Source organism: Budorcas taxicolor, chromosome 13 (assembly GCF_023091745.1).
Source record: "Budorcas taxicolor isolate Tak-1 chromosome 13, Takin1.1, whole genome shotgun sequence".
NCBI lineage: Eukaryota > Metazoa > Chordata > Mammalia > Artiodactyla > Bovidae > Budorcas > Budorcas taxicolor.
This window is the reverse complement of record NC_068922.1, coordinates 65959538-65980045: the sequence shown is the minus strand read 5'-3', so window position 1 is coordinate 65980045 and position 20508 is coordinate 65959538. Positions and strand designations below refer to the sequence as shown.

General features: G+C 40.5%; 1 protein-coding gene across 1 annotated transcript in view; it reads left to right on the top strand.

The window, feature by feature from the left end:
* The first annotated feature begins 13794 nt into the window (after positions 1 to 13794).
* RBL1 (RB transcriptional corepressor like 1) overlaps positions 13795 to 20508 on the top strand; it is a 59165-nt gene continuing 52451 nt past the window's right edge. The window contains exons 1-2 of the mRNA XM_052650509.1: positions 13795 to 13950; positions 16933 to 17066. Coding sequence (XP_052506469.1) covers positions 13795 to 13950; positions 16933 to 17066 — 290 coding nt within the window. The remainder of the gene's footprint in view (positions 13951 to 16932; positions 17067 to 20508) is intronic.

Sequence of the window (20508 nt, the reverse complement as noted above, 5' to 3'; positions counted from 1 at the left end):
GCAGGATCTTCAGTTGTACCATGTGGGCTCCTAGTTGCAGCATGTGGGATCTAGTTCCCTGACCAGGGATCGAACCCAGGCATCTTGCATTGGGAGCGTGGAGTCTTAGCCACTGGACCACCAAGCATAATTATAATTTGATACAACTTTCTTATAGGGAAGTTTGGCAGTATGTATCAAAACCCTTTATTTTTATTTATTTATTAAATTTTTTTTTTTATTTACATGGCCCTGCTGGGTCTTAGTTGTAGCATTCAGGATCTTTAGTTATGACATGTGAACTCTTAGCTGCTGCATGTGGAATCTTTAATTGTGGCATGTGGGATCTAGTTCCCTGACCAGGGATTGAACCCAGGCCCCCTGCGCTGGCAGCACGGAGTCTTAGCCACTGGACCACCAGGGAAGTACCTATCAAAACCCTTTAAATAAACATAACACACTGACTTGTTGATCCCACTTCTAGGAAATTAAACTATGAAAGTTAGCAAAAATTGTTATAGGAATGTTCATTTAAGTGTTATTTACAATGGCAAAAATAGGAAGCATCTAAGATTTAAAAAAATAGGAAATTAGTTAAATAGAGTTTATCCAGGTTGTAGAATCATATATGTAGCCATGAAAAATATTGTAGGAAAATGTTTAAATGACTTAGATAAATGATGATGCAATATTATTAAATAAAATAAGCAATGATTAGATAATATGTATATTGTGGTTCCATCTGCACAAAAAATAGAAACATACCAGTGTAAATGAGTGAATGGAAATAGACCAAAGAATTTAACGGTGGTTTTCTCTGACAGGAGGATTTTAAGTGACTTTGATTTTCTTCTAGTGGTTGCTGCTAAGTCGCTTCAGTCGTGTCCGACTCTGTGTGACCCCATAGACGACAGCCCACCAGGCTCCCCCGTCCCTGGGATTCTCCAGGCAAGAACACTGGAGTGGGTTGCCATTTCCATCTCCAATGCATGAAAATGAAAAGTGAAAGTGAAGTCACTCAGTCGTGTCCGACCCTCAGCCACCCCATGGAATGGGGAAGCACCCCTGCAGCCTTCCAGTCTCCTCCGTCCGTGGGATTTTCCAGGCAAGAGTACTGGAGTGGGGTGCCATCGCTTTCTCCATCTTCTAGTGCTTATATACATGTATTGTCTAAATTTTCCACATGATGAACATGAATTTCCTTTGCAATAAGAAAACATACACTAAAACTTTTAAAGAAAAATTAAAAGGAAATATTGATTTATTAAAAGACTCTTGCTCCTTAGGGAAAAAGCTATGACCAACCTACACAGGATATTAAAAAGCAGAGACATTACTTTGCCAACAAAGGTTCATCTAGTCAAAGCTATAGTTTTTCCAGTAGCCATGTGTGGATGTGAGTTGGACTATAAAGAAAGCTGAGTGCCAAAAAATTGATGCTTTTGCACTGTGGTGCTGGAGAAGACTCTTGAGAGTCCCTTGGACTGCAAGGAGATCCAACCAGTCCATCCTAAAGGAAATCAGTCCTGAATATTCATTGGAAGGACTGATGCTGAAGCTGAAACTCCAATACTTTGGCCACCTGATGCGAAGAACTGACTCACTGGAAAAGACCCTGATGCTGGGAAAGATTGAAGGCAGGAGGAGAAGGGGTTGACAGTATGAGATGGTAGGATGGCATCCCTGACTCAATGGACATGAGTTTGAGCAAGCTCTGGGAGTTGGAGATGGACAGGGAAGCCTGGCATGCTGCAGTCCATGGGGTTGCAAAGAGTCAGACATGACTGCGCGACCGAACTGAACTGAATGATTTAAGAGTAACCTCAAAGACGAACGGGGCTTCCCTGGTGGCTCAGCGGATAAAGAATCTGCCTGCGATACAGGAGACCCGGGTTTGATCCCTGGGTTGGGAAGATCCCCTAGGAGAAAGGAATGGCTACCCATTCTAATATCCTGGCCTAGAGAATTCCATGGACTGTATAGTCCATGAGGTTGCAAAGAGTTGGGCATAATTGATCAACTTTCACTTTCCAGGACCAACACAGGAACTCACAAATTAACAGTGTTATATATGGTCTGCCAAGTCCATATAATTTGAACTTGGACTACTTGGCAGTTTGATTATTTTAAAGGAGTAAAATATTGGCTACTCAGAAACAAGTAAGGTTTGTAAGTGAAAACGAAATTGATCCACAAGTATACAGACTTTCACATAGAGGCTTGGAAAAAGTTAGGTCTCCGTCTCAGCTGTTCTGGGCATACTGGGTCCTTTGTGTCTGACCAGTGATCGTTTCCATAGATCTTCACCTGCAATTTGTTTTCTTACTACTTAGATCTGAAAAAACTGCTGCATGACCCTGAGCCATCTCTGCGCATCATCGCCTCCCAGGCTCTATTCCGAATCCAGAAGGCGGGGGCTGAACTACATTCCAGGCAGACACTGTATGGGCTGAGGAAGCTCATAGGTTGTTTGCCTATCTAGAAGCCCAAGGCAAGCAACACTAGGTAAAAAAAAAAAAAAAAAAAACTAATCCCTTCAGAAGCCCCAGAAGCACCTGGTGCTCCATTAGCAAGAAACTTCTTCCACCCACTTAATCACCTCACAACATATTTTTTGCTGTCAAAACCTTTAAGGAATGGCAATATAGAAGAGAGAGCAGCTTCTGGCGTACCTTTGCAGAAACAGTGAAAACCTACTGAGATTCTGAGGCATGCCAGAATACCCATAAAGTTCTAGTCTTGATAAACAGGTCGAGTAAAGCTTCAAGAGACTTTCAGTGTTCATATTGCAGTGTTGGTAGTGTTGGCTCTTTTATCAAAGCTCAGTCTGATTGTCAACCATCTTAAGAATAAAGTAATGACCAGTTCTTATAATTTGATGCTAGTGATGTATTTTTTATAAAACTCCTTATGGCCTTTCTCCTTCCTCTTTCTCTTAAAAACAAGCAAGAAGCAGTTTCTGAAGTGGTGTAATACTAAAGTATCTGATATATGTAAAGTTTCCACTCCTTACTTTCCCTCTCTTATTTTCCTGATTCCTCTCCTACAACAGCTATCAGATCCTCAAATAGTTCTAGGATGGGAACTGTTATTTGTTGAGGACCACTGTCTGTTTTAACCTTTAACCACAGATGGAAAAAATTTTCTTGCAAGTAGACATTTTCTGAGAAAGAGATTTGTTTTTACTGAGTGAATACTTTGATAAGCTGCATATGGAAGGTTGGGACTAGATTAATTAGAGATGGTCTCTCATGGGCTAATTCCCAGGCTCTTGTTTGAGGAACCTAAGTGGAGAGCAGAGCTCAGTTATTTAAGGCAATGCAGAGGCATCTTGGAGGTGGGATGGGAAAAGAGAAAGGAAATGAGGCAACTGGTATATGAAGAAGAGACACATCCAATGGTGGATTGCATAAAGTTGTATGAATCCCTATCCCATCTCACATTCACCCCATCCCTCTGCCAAGACATCTTTAGGAACACATTTCTCCATGATTGATGGTAAGCTGGATATATATGTGACAGCCAAGGGTGTCTTCAAGAGCAAGATTCCTACTCAAGAGAGGTCTTCATATTTGGGACTAGCAGACAGAAGTTTTGAGCTAAAAGGCAGGCTCCAGCTGCCCATGGACTAATTTCACCCTCAAGCAGAGCTAAGAGTACACCTTGAGGGTGGCCACTGGATGCCAAGCTTCAATGCACTGAGCATATTGGAGTTACATGCACCCCTTACTGCTTTCTCTTTGGTCTTACTACGTGCCACCAACTCCACTCTCCCCTTTTGAACTATCCATTTTGTCAATCACGCAATGAAGATGATTAATGCATATTGAGTGCTTACAATAAACCAGATTCTAAGTACATTGTATAGTTAACTCTTTTAATCCTCATTACCACTCCATGTATTATTATCTCCATTTGGCAGATGGGGAAGCTAAGGGACAGAACATGAAGGTGACTTGCCCAAGGTCACACAACTAGTAAATTCACAAACTCAAGTTCTGGCTCGAAAACCCACATCCTTGGCCGGTCTGCTCTGCTCCTCTCCAGTGTGCTGTTTCCCTTCATTGTGAATAAAGATTTCCTCTACAGTTCATCTCAGTTGTTGAATTCATGTAATCAAACAAATGTTGTGAAATGTTATTGAGCCTCAGATTACAAATACAAAGTTTGAACACTTCTTACCTAAAAGTGAGTGCATCTTATTTGCCAACACCCCCCACCCCGGCCCCGGCCCTCGCAGTGGGATAGAATGCACATGCTACAATATAAGGAGTGGAGTTAGAGCAGAAAGTGGTGATTGTTCTTGAGGAATATTTTCTTGAGTCCTTGGTTTAATCTCATGAGCTATCCGTTTCTCACGGCAGGAAACAGATCTTTTAGATTGAGGAAGCAGTTTAGACCTCCAGTGACATATAAGAGGTTGAGTGAATCCTTTCTCTATACTCATATTTACCCTAGAGTTGCCCTCCAGGTGGTATTTTATTGTCTGAGTAATACCACTACCAGGGAGTAGCAAGCACAACAATGCTTATTCTATTTTATTTATGTTTATTGTGTTAAAATCCACAGAGAGAAGCATCCATTAAGAGAGGCCTGCGCTTCACTCCACTACCTCAGTGGTTTGGGAAGGACTGAAGAAGCACTTAATAGTGATTGTATGGACAAGTCTATTCTAAATATCTCCATGACTTTTACATAAGGCTCTCTTCATAGATAGGTTTATTTATGGAATTTTAAAAATATACAAAACAAATATTTCTGGACACTTAATTTGTTGTAATATGTTGAAATAAAAGTTTCATACAATTAAATATCATTTTGACTTTATTTTCATCATATACTTTTGAAATGTACTGTTTGTTATCCATTACTGGCCCAACCGTGTCTTTATTATTTTATATTTTCCCTTTTTTAAAACTTTGAGTATCACTTTTCCTCCTTATTCTGAGATATATATTCTTTCTCCTTCTTATTGAAGTCTTTCAGCCAACTAAACCAAACCTACTAAACGCTGAATTTAAGCTCAGAACATGTATTAGTTGATCTTAGGAAATCACTTTTTTGGCAAGAGGGGCACAGCACTAAGAAGGAAAAGAATTTCTAGGCAGTTCATGTGTTGTGACCTTAAAACTAAAGGCGTTGGTATTTCTAAGGATGTTTCCACTGCAATAGTTTTGGTGATTTTTTTAATACTTATTTTTGTATATATATATATATTTTTTGGATCACACACAATGTTGCAGCATGCGGTTTTTTAGTTGCAGCCTGCAAGATCCAATTCCCCAACCAGGGATTGAACCTGGGCTTGCTGAACTGGAGGGGAGAGTCTTAGCCCCTGGACCACCAGGGAAGTGCTGTCTTAGTGATTTCTAGAGTTTTTGCGTTGTATTCAGTTTAGTTCAGTTCAGTCGCTCAGTCGTGTCCGACTCTTTGCGACCCCATGAATCGCAGCATGCCAGGTACTGCCTAGATTATCATCTTAGGTCAAAACCCCTTAGAATTTATAAGTCTGGCCAACCAATTCCATTGCATTTTAGTATTTTATATGAAAAAATTTTTTTCAAACAGGTTTTAGGCCAAACACATTTCTACAACTTCCTTTGTGGTAACCTATTTTAGAGCTTTAAATAGTCTTGTCACGTTTTGGGTTTTTCGTGTTTGTTTTTTTTTTTTAAGATTTCTAAGCCAAAATTTCTGGCAAAGTCATGTCCATCTCCTGCATTATTAAGATAATAAAAATAATAGAAATTTTTATTAAAATAATTGAAAATCTTTTTAAATTATAAAAGGATTTTCTAACTCAGACCTTCAAAGCTTTTCTTATTTGACAGTTAATGAAATTGCCACAGCATCATGGCTGCTAAAGAACCTGTTAAGATGTTTGAAATATTAGTATCATACCACCACCTAGGTCTTATCACTGCCGAAAGTGAAATAAAAGCATGAAACAGACATTATTAGTTAAGTAGTCTTGTGTTGAAACAAAATCAGTAAATGATTGAATCTGAAAATAATCTCAAGATATTATTATCTCTGCATCTGATTCTTTATATGAAAGCCCCGACCTCAACGTACTTCTTTAAACTCAGGATATTAAGTCAGTTGGGGTTATTTGAAGTTAAAATACAGTATTTTTCAAAAGTTCAGAAAACTGTTTAGTCTTATTACAGATTAAAGTGGTAATGCATGTGTGTGTTCATGCATCAGTCATGCTAAATCACTTCAGTCGTGTCCAACTCCTTGTGACCCTTTGGTATTATAATAGCCTGCCAGGCTCCCCCGTCCATGGGATTTTTCAAGCAAGAATACTGGAGTAGGTTGCCATTTCCTCCTCCAGGGGATCTTCCTGACCCAGGGATTGAACCTGAGTCTCCTGTGTCTTCTGCATTGCAGATGGACTCTTTAGGCTTGAGAAGGTAATATTTAACCAAAGACTTAAAGGACGTGAGGGAGGTGGTTAGGCAGATCTAGGGAAAGAACATTCTGGGCAGAGGAAATAGCCATTTCTAAGTCCTAAGGCTCCAGGGTCCCCTAGGCTAGTCAAGGAACCACAAGAAGGCCACTATGACCAGAGTGGGGTAGGAAAGCTGAGAGGAGCAAATGAAGACAGAGGAAAGTGAAGTGATAGACCATGACAAAGAGTTGGGCTTGACTCTGAATGACATGGGAGTCACTGAAGCATTTTCAAACTTGTGGATTTTTGCCAATTTCAGAGTTTTGTTTTTTTTTTAAATGGCTTTTCAGTGGCTTAAGTTTGCATTTTCTCTTATTAGAAAAGTTGAGCATCTTTTCATGTCTAAATGCCATCTATATTTCCTTTCAGTTCAGTTCAGTTGCTCAATCGTGTCTGACTCTTTGTGACCCCATGAATCGCAGCACGCCAGGCCTCCCTGTCCATCACCAACTCCCAGAGTTCACTCAGGCTTGCATCCATCGAGTCAGTGATGCATCCAGCCATTTCATCCTCTGTCGTCCCCTTCTTCTCCTGCCCCCAATCCTTCCCAGCATCAGTCTTTTCCAATGAGTCAAGTCTTGGCATGAGGTGGCCAAAGTACTGGAGTTTCAGCTTTAGCATCATTCCTTCCAAAGAAATCCCAGGGTTGACCTTCAGAATGGACTGGTTGGATCTCCTTGCAGTCCAAGGGACTCTCAAGAGTCTTCTCCAACACCACAGTTCAAAAGCATCAATTCTTCGGCACATTCACCTGAGAAGGAAATGGCAACCCACACCAGTACTCTTGCCTGGAGAATCCCAGGGATGGGGAAGCCTGGTGGGCTACCGTCTATGGGGTCGCACAGAGTCAGACACGACTGAAGCGATTTAGCAGCAGCAGCAGACTGTATTCAAGCCCTTCCCCCATTTTGAGATTTGTCTTCTTCACGTTGATTCATAAGAGCTTTTTATACTCAAGAAATTAGCCTTTGGTCTGTTAGTTACAAATTCACTTAACACCTTAAATAGTCTAGTCACCTGGATTTTGCTTTCCTGTGTTGCATTTCAAACTTTAGACCTTGGTGAAGATATTGCAATTTTATATGAAAATTGATTCATGATTCTTCACCCCTATGTTAAATCATATACACAGAAAATCATTTCTGAAATAAAATGTTAAGAAGTTCCTAGAAGCAGTTTTTAATTAACTGTTTATCCATAAAAACAAGTATAAAAAAAGTATTTTAAGTATCACTGTATACATATGTGATGGTCTATTTATTTTATGGCATACATTTTCTTTAGTTTTTGGCATAAGTTCAAAGTTTAAGATGCAAAAAGATAACACACTAAAAGTAACTTTGTTCTCAGCTCACCACTATCAAATTTCTCTTCCCTTAAGCAACTACTGCTCCTACTTTTTCATGTATCCTTCCGGATATTTTATACAAATGCACAAACTCTGTTTGCTCTAAGTGAACACATTCCCAATCTCAGTTAATCTACATTTAAGAATCAGTAATATTGATTGAGACATGACACACATGTGGAAAAAAAGTAGATCAGAGTTGATTGTAAGGCATCCATCTGTTTCTGATGCAGTAGAAAAGCAGTCGAGGAAACAGTAGTTATCATTGTTCTTTGTATAGAACTTTCATGTTTTTTTTATCTTGAATTGATGGTGTAATTTAGACATTATTGTTATCACCATTTAACAGATGAGGAAACAGACTCAGAGAGGTTAAAGCCAAAGAGTACAAAATCAGTAGGATTTTGTGCTAATAGTGCTAGGACTGGAGAAGGCAATGGCAGCCCACTCCAGTACTCTTGCCTGGAAAATCCCATGGACAGGGGAGCCTGGTAGGCTGCAGTCCATGAGGTGGCGAACAGTCGGACACGACTGAGTGACTTCACTTTCACTTTTCTCTTTCATGCATTGGAGAAGGAAATGGCAACCCACTCCAGTGTTCTTGCCTGGAGAATCCCCGGGACTGGGGAGCCTGGTGGGCTGCCGTCTATGGGGTCACACAGAGTCGGACACGACTGAAGTGACTTAGCAGCAGCAGCAGCAGCAGCAGCAGCAGTGCTAGGACTTAGACTCAAGACTCTTGATTCCAATTCTCTGAACTTTCTTCAGTAGCTCCATAGGTAATAGCCTTAGCTGTTTCAAAGAAGAAAAGGAAAATATCAACTTCCCTAAATCGAATGAGGAAATTGAAACGAGGAAAAAAGCAATAGGGATAGTCTTGCTGAGACTATTCGCTATTGCCATCTTTGGGTGTTACATACATCTCTCTCATATGGCTTACTTTTCCCAAGACCTTCTCCTTGAAAGGCTTATACCTGGGGTGGGTTTTCACTAATGTTCAGTTTTCCAACTTCTCTGGGAACGCAATGGAGCAGGAGTTACCAAAGTATGTATAGATTGAGGAAACAAAAGTGATCCTAAGTTTTGGTTCTAGGTAGAATGAAGTCAATGTCAGGACAGTCTCTTAGAGGAAAACTTAAAAAGAAAATACTGTTCTGAAATTTCTTCTAGTGACTGAACTGAGTCCCCAGGACACAGGTTTCGGTGGAGAAAGCCTTAGAATGAACAGTTTTAAGTTAAATTGGGCTTTTCAGTTTTAATTTCCTTATCTAAAGTCTGAAAGAGGTAGATAAAACCTAAATTGTCCTTGTGAGCAGGGCAGGCTCTAATTTCTCTCTAGGGACCCACTAGAGGACCATCACTTTTGCTTTTTCTCTGAGGAACAACAGTTAAGAATGATGAGGTCAGGTCTTGCCCCTCCCCCACAACTATTAACTGCTTTTTTTTTTTGTCTGTTAAAAGGTTAGGTGGTGAGTAGATTTTCCTAAGCGGGGCATGTGCCAACTAAGTAGTTGCTTAGGGCAGACTATCCCTGTTGCTTACAGCAAAGCTGGGGGACAAAAAAATTTGGGGGGGGTAGAATTTCAAAATGAAATAGTCATGTTGGGGAAAATAATCAAAACTTCGCTGTACTTTCTTACACTTATTTTGGGGTTTGGAATTGTTTATATTTTGAATTATATTTGGGAGGGTGTAGATTATAATCTTTTTAGTCTTGGAGCCTCTAAAGTTCTGAATCAGGCTCTTGACACATGCTCCAGGGAACTCTGAAATTTTAAATCCACAACTGGAGGCTGCTAATCATACAGATACTATGGGATTAAAATATAAACAACCTTCATGACATATCTGGATCAGAAATGGAGAGTAAATCTATCTCACCACCCATAATTCATTTTCTATTCAAAGAAGCTCAATTGAGTGTTAACACAGCAGGCCATTGGATAATAAAAACCAACATGTACCCTGAGAAAAAAGCAGGGAGAACATATTGACAAAAGAGAAGAGTAAAAAAAAAAAAAATGAAGGTGAGGCTGGATCAGTGCTTACCTACCTAAATTTGATTCAACTGGTAATAGTGAAGCCCTGAAGAGTCTTGAGAAAGAGACATGATACAAATGCTGCTTGAGAAAGACTAGACTAGTAAGTAAACATAAGATGGATTGGAAGAGAAAATATAACATGTTGAAAGACAACTAGAAATCGGGTGGAAGAGGAATCCACAAGATTTTGTGATTAGGTGTAGGGGATAAAGGAACAGGAGAGTCAGTGATAACAAAAAGGACAGCATGGGCTGGGTTTTTTTGAGTTTGGCAGTCCTGTTTATTGAAAACCAATGACAGAATTTAACAGTCTGGGGCGGGGGCTAGGGGGAAGAGTACAGTTTAAATCTGCTTTATTTCATAAGGGAAAGAAGGGAACTCAAGAGTATTTTCCTTTTCCTTTTATCTTGGCCTCATTTCCAAAGCTTGCACTTTCTAATAGTTCACTTCAGGATAGTCTGAGAATTACCACATGGCAAAAGAAGATGTGAACGATTAATTGAATGTAAAGAGTTAGAGATCAAATGAATCAAAAGACAGGAGAGGAAAATGGGAGGTTCACATAGACAGGATAATGACTTATTGAAAATCCAAAGTTAGAGCACAGACTCACTCCGGAGGAGAAAAAAAAACCCAGCATGCAGTGTTTCTCATTTTTTGTTTGGTGGATGACCTTTGAGAGGTGTGTCTTTTGTTTCTGGGTCATTTTCAAGCCAGCAGGGCCCCTCAGTTCAAATCTGGATGATCTGAAAGTCACAGCAAAAGAAGAATCAGTATCTTGCACATAGTAGGCATTCAGTAAACATATTTGGAATGAAGAAATGAAGGGTTTTCAGGACTTAGTGTGTGTGCATGAAACAGGAAAACAAATCAGAATCATTCAGCTGCAAAGAAGAAATGGCCTTATAGTACATATACTGCAACTCACTGGAAACCCCACTACTGACTAAAAAGATGACAAATGCAGCAATGACTCTCTGGTTTTCTTTGGCTTATAATTCCAGAGAGCTGTTTCCTTTTATCTTGGTTTCTTTTCAAGACCAGAATGACCCTCTGAAATTCAGATCTGGATAAAAAAAGAGATTAATGAGTTATGGCAAAGGCAAAAAACTTGAGGTCTCTCAGCTCTTATGATCTTCTCCATGACCAGCTATGAAAGCCAAGACCCCATGGGGTCGTCTTATTTTTATTCCACTTTTCTTTAAAACATTCCAATCATGATGTCTGTGTTTAACAGAATCAGGGATACTTCTCAACAAAGAAATATCCAAACCTTTACCACTGACATCTCCCAACTGCATGTTGCTATTTTCCACTCACCAGGGTGCCTAGCAGGTCTGTTTAATCTAGATGTGCAGTGATAACCTTCCAGAACCTGTCTTGGGCACCTTTTTCCAGGGCCTGGCTACATCGCTGACCTCTTTATCTTCAGTCTTTGCCTGTCCCTGATTATTCACATGCTTGCGTTTTCCAGTCCTAGAAAATACCCTTCCATTTGGCTCTCCTCCACAGACTACGTAAAGACAAGTTTTTACTTCGTATTCCAACTTTCTGACCTTCCTTCTAGCAGCCTCTCAACCACAGTAATCTGGCTTCCACTCCTACTGTGCTAAAGACAGCTGCTTCTGGCAAAGGTTACTGAAATCATATGAAAGATAATATAGGAGGTCTTCGTTGAATTCCTCATCCTATTTGAATTCTCTGCAGTGTTGGACTCTATGGAATACTTCTCTCCCGGCCTCTGAAATACTGCTCCTCCTCCTTATACCTTCCTGGACAGTTTTTTTTTTTTTTTCTTTTCATTCACTCCTAAAATTTTGCCTATTGCTGAAATGTTGGTACTCCTAGAGGGTCTACCCTTGAGTCTTTTCTCATGCCAACACACTCCCGGAGTGATATGAACCTGCTCCCTTAGCTTCAGGTACTGCCTGAAAATTCCCAAATCTTCATGCCCAGGCTGCCTCCACTCCTGGAGCTCTTAAAGACAGATGCACAGCAGCTTAATTAGAAAACAAATGATCTAGGGACTTACCTGGCAGTCCAGTGGTTTGATCCCTGGTCGGGGAACTAAGACCCTGTATGCCAAGTGCTGCGGCAAAAAAAAAAAATCCAGTACAGGAAAACCTTCATCCATTTCATCTCCACTAATCCTGACAGTTCTTTGCTGACAGGAAGTTAGAAGGAGGGACAATGAGCCCTGTTAGAGACTCCTTGACCCTGGAGACAGATCTCCCCTTACCTGCCCATAACCTCGAAGTAAAATCTCCTAGGTGAGTCTCCATGCAGACACTACATGCCGATACCCCTTTCAGAAGATAATGAGATGGTCCTGAAGTTAGCTAGAAGAAAGCAGAGCTGGAAGTACCACATTTGAGTTTTGGGGGGGGAGTTTGAGTTTTTACTCATTTGTTACCCAGCCTGCAGATGGTACCCAAGTCCCAACCCTCTCTATGTGTGGGGAATATAGAAGACTGGGAAAATGCTCAGGGGACAGGGGTGACCTTCTAAGATCCCACACACAACAGTTCCAGAACTGATCTTATCCCTCTGGTTATACTCCATTCTAGTTGAGAGTATCACCTTCCGTAGCCCAAAGGGAAACCTATGTTATTGGAGACTCCTCCTCTTCAGCAGGGCCCGCTTCAGCTCTAGGACAGAGCTATCTCTGCAGGCTGGCTCCTATCTATGCTGGACTCATCTCCCACCATCTCCATACCTCTGCTCTCTACCCCCAACTAACCCACGTGTGACACCCAGAGGAACCTGCCTGCACAGACTTCACCTCCTTTTATTAAAATCTCCATGCTTTAACCCTTCTGAGATCCTTTGTAACCTAACTGGACCTGCTTCTGTTTTCTTCTCTGGTGACTCCTTCCCTCATCCAAGCAACAGTGGGCTCTTTGTCATTTTTAAACACACCATACTAAGTACTGAGTGCCAACTAGGCCAGTCACTAATCCATAAACTCTGGAATACACTGAACATAAAAAGAAGGTTCCTGCTCTCACGCAACTCGCATTTTAGTAGGAAGAGCCAGCGAATAAACAAGATAATTTCAGATAGTAATATCCAGATCTTCCCGACCCCAGGGATCGAACCCAGGTCTCCCGCAATGCAAGCAGACGCTTTACCCTCTGAGCCACCAGGGAATGCTCAGGCCATTCCTAAATCTGGAACGACAAGTTTTTACTGGGTTCCAGGGTCCCAGTTCCTAAGGCCCAGGGAGCTGAGGAAGTGCCCCCTTACTCTCAGCTCTTTCAGCCCAGATCAAGCCTCGTTTAGCCATCAAAAAGAGATGGACAGGTGTCTGCTAATATCGTTACCTCATCAACCCCTCAGTGATTCTAAAGACTGCTCTCTAGACGCTGGACACTCTGAGGGTGTCCGCCGAGGCCCTCCCCCGCCCTTGATGCTGTGGGACCACTTTTTTCAGTCCCCTCCTCCGTTTCCTAACTCAGAGAGCAAGTTCCGATCAAACTGTGATTGGAGTTCTGGGGCAGGCAGGCCCATGGGCTGGCGGGGCAGAAAACGTTTCTTCGTAAGATGAACGGGGTCACCTCGCTATTGGTAGACCTGCCTGAACCAAACAGCCACCAGGAAAGGGATGCGCCGCTGGCGCCAAAGCTGGATACAGACTACAACTCCCGGCAGACCCTGCGCGCGGACTGCCGATCCCTCCGCTACCAATTTGCCCCGCCGGCTGTTCTCCGCTGCCCGCCAAGGGCCAAGTCCAGGTGTTTTTAGGCCCCGAAGTCGGTCTTCTTATCACATATCCGGAGAGCGACGGCTGGGAGCCGTGGAGGAGAAACGGACTTTTTTGAGGAGAAACGCGGATGCAGACCATCGAAGAGACGTCGTCCTGCAGCTCCCGATTTTCGCGCGCTTTTGGCGCGGGTGGTTGTGGGTAGCGCGCCCAGGACGGAGAAAGGAGCCGGGGGGCTGTGACCGCGCCGCCCGCCGGGCCTGAGGGGATGGACGAGGACGATCCCCACGCCGAGGGGGCGGCAGTGGTCGCCGCGGCCGGGGAAGCGCTGCAGGCCCTGTGCCAGGAGCTGAACCTGGACGAGGGGAGCGCAGCCGAAGCCCTGGACGACTTCACTGCCATCCGGGGCAACTACAGCTTAGAGGTGAGCGGCGGCAGGTGGGGCGGCGGGACAGAGCTCGCCAGACCCCACCCCCGCCCCGCCCCTACCCCACCCTGTGGGGCGGTGGGAGTTTCCTCACCGGGAAGGGTCTCTGCCCAGCCGGGCGCCGAGGAGTGCGAAGCTGGAAGGGAGGGTATAGATCCCATCTCTCCATTTATTTTGAGGCGGGAAACCGAAGTCCGGAAAAGGAGTGGCTTTTCCAAGGTCACACGCCACTCAGGGGTCGTCCCCTGGTCTTCAGACCAGCGCCACAGACGTCTTGGGACTGCCCTTAAGTCTATTTGAGAAGCAAATACCATAACGATAAAAGCCTAAATGACTTGTGTGCCAAGACGCCGCTGCCCAGCGCTTTAGCCGTGTCGTCTTACTTGGTTCTCTCCACAACCCTTTTGACTATGTTCTGTGATCCCCATTACACAGATGAGGAAGCTGAACCCCAAAGAGGTTAAGCCCAAGGTCGCCTGGTTAATGGTGGAGCCAGACTGAGTCTGAGCCATAATCTCTCTACCCTGCCGGCCCGAAGTGTGGGTTGCTTTTTTTTTTTTTTTTTGCCGTTTTGCCGCGGCACAGCTATTTCATCAGAGCCAATTGTGCACACAAGGCTTATCTCTGGGCCCCAGATTCCTCCTTCTTCAGACGGGGATAATTAGATGGTCTTGACGCTAAACACAGTGTCTGTCTCTGAACAAAGTAAAATGTAAACTATCATTAGATTTTCCCCAGCTATTCTTGCGTTAAGTCCTCACAACAGTCTGTGACATGACAGGGCAGGGAGTATTAATCCTGCTGTCCAGGTATCAAGGCCAGGAGGGTTGTGTTGCCCAGGTTCATTCTGCTAATCATCGCAGAAACCCAAACAAGCATAAGCCCAGTATAGAGGTAGAATTATGATGGAATATATTTGCAGTGGCCTCATGATGAAAAGTTTTTGTGATGTAAGAGGGCTGAACTCAGTGTTGTTCTGACTCATCACCCAGTAGAATAGTTAATCGCTGAGTTCAAAGGCATGGAGTTGGAAATTTGGAGTTGACAGTTTATGTGTGTGTCAGTATATAAGGGAGAAGAAGAGAGACTCTTGTTTGTCTCCAGGGTAGGACTGGATAGACTGGATTAAGGACAGTCATCTGCATCTCTGGGTGACACGACTGGAAAGCTGAGGAAAGGAGGAGAAAGTAAGGGAGATTATAATTTACAGCCTCTCGATTGAAAACAAACTTTTTAGAAGCCAGAGAAAGCATTTCTGACATCCCAAGTCTTCATTTAGTCTCTCATTGAATGCACATTGCTGAGTGTAGACTGTGTTGAAGGCATTAAACTAGGCGCCTCTTTCAGATTCTGGAATATGCCTAGCTTGCTCCTAACTTTCTCCATGCCAGCCCCTCTGCCTGGACACTTCACTCCCCACTCAAGAGAAAGTTTAAGAGCCAAATCTCCAGTTAGGCAGAGTTGATTAGGGTGTCTTAATGTTTGACTTAATTCACAGTTGTGTTGAATTAAGATTTTGTGTTTGTTCTATTGAAAGTGTTTTGTTTTCCTCTTCTTTGTTGCTTTGTTTTTGGTGAAAGGCATTTTCATATATCTGCTGCTTCTTAAGAACCCCTCTGCCCAGTCCCTATCCTCTCTAGTCTACCTGACAAGCTCCTGATTACCCACCCCACTTCACCCATACATTTTGATGATTTGTCACCACTTACCACTTATGTCTCCTTCTGTGAACCCTTCTGTGACCCCCCCAGTCAAAATCAGTTGCTCACTACACTATATTTTCCCATAACACTTTATTTTCAATTCTTAAAACATGTATCTCACCAGTTATAGATAATACTATCTGTTCCTCTTAGTTCTACACTTGGAGTTTTATAAGGTCAGAGTGTTTTTGTATTTTGAAGGCCTAGTATCAAGGAACTAATTTAAATACTATAGGTGCTTTTTATTTTTAGAAAAAAGTCAAAGTAGTAATTTTGGTTCTTAAAGTTTCTCTATATTAATAGTGTTTTCGTCTAGTAGCCTGTATCCAAAAGCTCTATAATACTTGGGTGTTATACCCAAACAATTCGTTAATCAAGGCTTCTAAAAGTATTCAACCTTAAGCTTACCTGCCTCAAGCAGTTAAGACTGCTTCACTGCTTTAGGGCAGGAACACTAGGTCTTAGATTTATTAGTAGCTACCCATTTCTGCTCACCCCTTTTGGATTATTGCAGGAGATCTTTATTAGTCATTTTTATTCTGCTAGAGTCTGGTCTTAAAGAGGATCTGCACTACAGTATTGTGTTATGCTATGAGATTTGTGGCTAGTTCTTAATTTCATGTAAAGCTCAGCAATGAAGTCATAAAGTGAATCTAGCTTCAATAGCTCAAGTCTAGTGTTGAATTCTCAAATGTCACCTTTTTTGTAGCATTGTAAATTGAAATATCTGCTAAGATAGAGAGCCATACTTAGACTGTGTTAAAGATTAGGGTAAATAATTCCCCTAATTTCTACCTCACAAAACTGACAATCTCCTTTATGTTGAACACGATAGGTATTAGTTTTTATATGCGTGATTCTTTTGCCATCATTCTACTTTGTTCTTTCCTTTTCTCTGCCAAAGTGATTAAAAAAGAAACAAAATGATAGAAAGGAACTTCCACATCATCAAGGCCATGACTGGTGTTATAATATTGAAAAAGCTAATGCTGAGAAATTGAGAACGTTTTCAGTAATATTAGATTTGGGGTGTAGATGAGAGATCTATATTTAGATTAATATCAATTCACCATGTTACACAGGAGAGAGTAAGGAATTTTATACCCATTTTTGCAACCAACTAAGCTTTCTGACCTTGGGCAAACATCCTCACTTCTCTCACCTGTTAATACAGTATGAAAATTAGACCAGATAATCCTAAGGTCTCTTTTGAGTCTAGAATTCAAGTGTTCTAACGAAATATAACCATTTTGCTGTTTTATCTTTTGCCTGCCAGGGAGAAGTTATACACTGGTTGGCGTGTTCGTTGTATGTTGCTTGCCGCAAAAGCATCATTCCCACAGTTGGAAAGGGTATCATGGAAGGAAATTGCGTTTCCCTTACCAGAATACTACGTTCAGCTAAACTAAGGTAAAGCACTTTGATTTTTCAAACATTACTTTATAAATCCTGAATTTAACTTTAGAATTTAATTTCTCTTCATTTTAAATCATTTAGCTTCATCCCATTCTAAGTTTTTTTTACAGTTCTCACATTTTTCCCCCAGTTCTCACATTCTTTTCTCTGACTTTCTTCCTCAAATTCTAACTTCAACCAAAGGCCCCTGTTCTAAATCTTTTCTGTTAATTGAGTTACGATTTATAAGTCATATAATTTACTTACTTGTACAATTCAGTGATTTGGGGTATTTTTTACAGAGTTAAGTAACTATCACCACAGGCATTACAGGCATAGAGGTTTTGTTTTTGTTTTTTGTTTTTTTTCTTGGCTGCACCATGCAGCAGGTGGGATCTTTGTTCCCCAATCAGGGATTGAACTTGTGCCCCCTTGCATTGGAAGCATGGAGTCTTAACTTCTGGACTGCCAGGAATGTTACTAAATCTCTTTATCTATGATTTTTTTCATTAATGTTTTAACTTTGAGAATAATTTGAAGCTTTCAGAAAAGTTGCAAAAATAAGAAAATTACAAAGATCATCCATACACCCTTGACCTAGACTCACCTTTTAGTGACATTTTACTCCATTTGCTTTATCATTTAATCTTTTTCCCTTAAATAATGTATTTTCCTCAACTACTTCAATTTAAGTAGCATCCATTATAGCCCTATACCCCTAAATATTTCAGTGTGTGTTTCCTTAAATAACTATAGTACAGTTATCCATGTCAACAAAATTAAATCTTGATACAATAATTTTCTATAATCTAACATCTCTATTCTAGTTTTATTACTTGATGCAGTAAAATTTTTTCTTTTTTTCATCTATTCTGGGTCCTTATTGCTGCTCGTTGGCTTCTCTAGTTGCAGCACAAGGACTGCTCACTGCGGAGCACAGGTGCCAGTGCATGTGGCCTCAGTAGTTGCAGTGTGTGGGCTTACTTGCCTTATGGCATGTGGGATCTTAGTTCCCCAACCAGGGATCAAACCCGTCCCCTGCATTTGGAAGGTGGATTCTTCACCACTGGACCACCAGGGAAGTCACTAATTTTAAGTGACAATGTAGATCTTTATAGATTTGGGAAAATATGCATCAAATATTGCTAAATCATACTGCAAAATGCTGTAGAAGTATAGATTCATACATATACCTGTAAAACTAGAAGATTTTTATTGAGTATTTACCTGTGTGCCAGATATTATGTGCTAATAGTTTGCATATCTTTATTCATTTAATCCTCACATTAATCCTATCAAATAAATCTCATTTTAAAGATGAGGAAGCCAAGTCACCAGAAGGTTAAATTATATCTAGTGGTTATATACCTAAGTGGCAGAGCCTCTGAAGTCCATGCTGTTACTTATGTATCAGTAAACAAATATACATTAGTGTGTCTTCTTTTGAATTGTATCTTTAATTCAGCTTCAGTTTACAAAAAAAATTAGCCTAAGCAATTTCCAACTTAAAAAGAAAGTTTCATGTGGGAATTCCCTGTCTGTCCAGTGGTTAGGGCTATACGCTCACTACAAAAGACCTGGGTTTAACCCTTGTCAGGGAACTAAAATCCTGTAAGGCATGAGGTGCTGCCAAAAAAAAAAAAGTTTTGTGTAAAAATTTGTTCTGCTATTAATAGTGTTAAAAATTAGTATCTATTTTATAATTTGAATTTTAAATTCTTAATAAAGCAGTTGTCTGAGTCTCATTAAGTAGTGAGAAGTAATTTTTCCTTATTTTTTTTACAAGTTTTTTAATAACTTGTGATTTAAATCAAGATTATTTTCATTCACTTGTTATTTTCATATTTATTAGAACCTGAATGAAAAATTACTTTCCATAATTTTAATAGAAACATTGATATTAATTTTTTACAAAGTAATTTTCTTTTTTGCCTTTTTAGTACCCTTAAAATTAGATAGTGTGCCACTATTGGGACATATGTTCCATATTATCATCTTTTCTCTGTAGTTGGTTTTTGCTGGCAGGGTGAGTCACAGATCCCAGTAAGCCATGCAATCAGGAGGGTAAGCAACCAATAGATTTACAACCATTCTGTCTCACAGCCATTCTGTTTTTCACTTTCAGTAGAGTATTTGTTAAATTATATGAGATAGTCAACACTTTTTTTTTTAATAAAATAGGCTTTGTGTTAGATAATTTTACCCAACTGTAGGCTAATGTAAGCATCTGAGCATGTTTAAGGTAGGCTAGGCTAAGTTGTGATGTTCAGTAGGTTTAGGTATATTAAATGCATTTTCAGCTTATATTTTCAACTTACAGTAGGGTTACAGGTTATATCCTATAACCCCATTTGTAAATTGAGGAAGCTCTGTACACACATAAATAACATAAAGAGAGGTGGATGACAAAGCAAATGTGCAAAATGCAAAATTGGTGAATATTGGTGAATAAAGAAGTTCTTATATACAATTCTTGCAACTTTTCTGTAAGTTTGATGCTATTTCAAAATAAAAAGTTTAAAGGATAAAAGGGAATGTTTAGATACATTTATGGCACATCCATATAGTGGAATAAAATCCAGCTGTTAACATTATGGAAGGACGTTCATGTGAACTGAGAGGAAATGATCTCCAAAATGATAGGGAAAAAGAGAAGTATAGAATATCTCTTGTAGGTAGTATGATTTCATTTGAGTGGGGAAAAAGTATTTAAGTAGGTATATATTCATAAATACCCTAAAAAGTTCTGCAAGGATAAGTAAGAAACTAGTAAAAATATAATTGTGACTTTCTCTGGCTCAGCAGTAAAGAACCTGCTTGCAGTGTAGGAGATCCAGGTTCACTCCCTGGATGGGGAAGGTATAATTAGTCACTAAGGCAAAGTTGGTTGCTTTAATGGAAGAAAACTGGGAGGGAGGTGATGGACAAGAAGAGATACTTTCCATCATGTATCCTTCAGTACCTTTGAAATTTTGTAAATATGTACATTACTTATTAAAAAAAAAAGAAAACTGTCATAGGATAGCATGAGATCTATCTTTGTATAAATATTTTTGCCTATATCTTTGACTCTCTCCTTAGATTCTCATAAAAATCAATTTTTGGATGAAAGAATTGAGTGTTTTTAAGACTTTATATTCATGTTGCCAAGTTGCCTTTAGAAAGGTAATTACTAATACTTCTAGCACATTTCACTGTATCCTTTTTGGAGTAGCATTTTTTTTTAAACAGCCCTATTGAGATATAATCCACATATCCATTTAAAGTATATAGCTCAACAGTTTTTAATATAGTCACATACTAACTACAATTTCAGAACATTTTCATCACCCCAAAAAAGAAACCTCATACTCATTGGCATTCACATGTTATACCTCCACTAAATCCCCTTCCTCTGGCAACCACTAATTCACTTTCTGTCTTTTTGCCTATCCTGGACATTTCCTATAAACAGAAT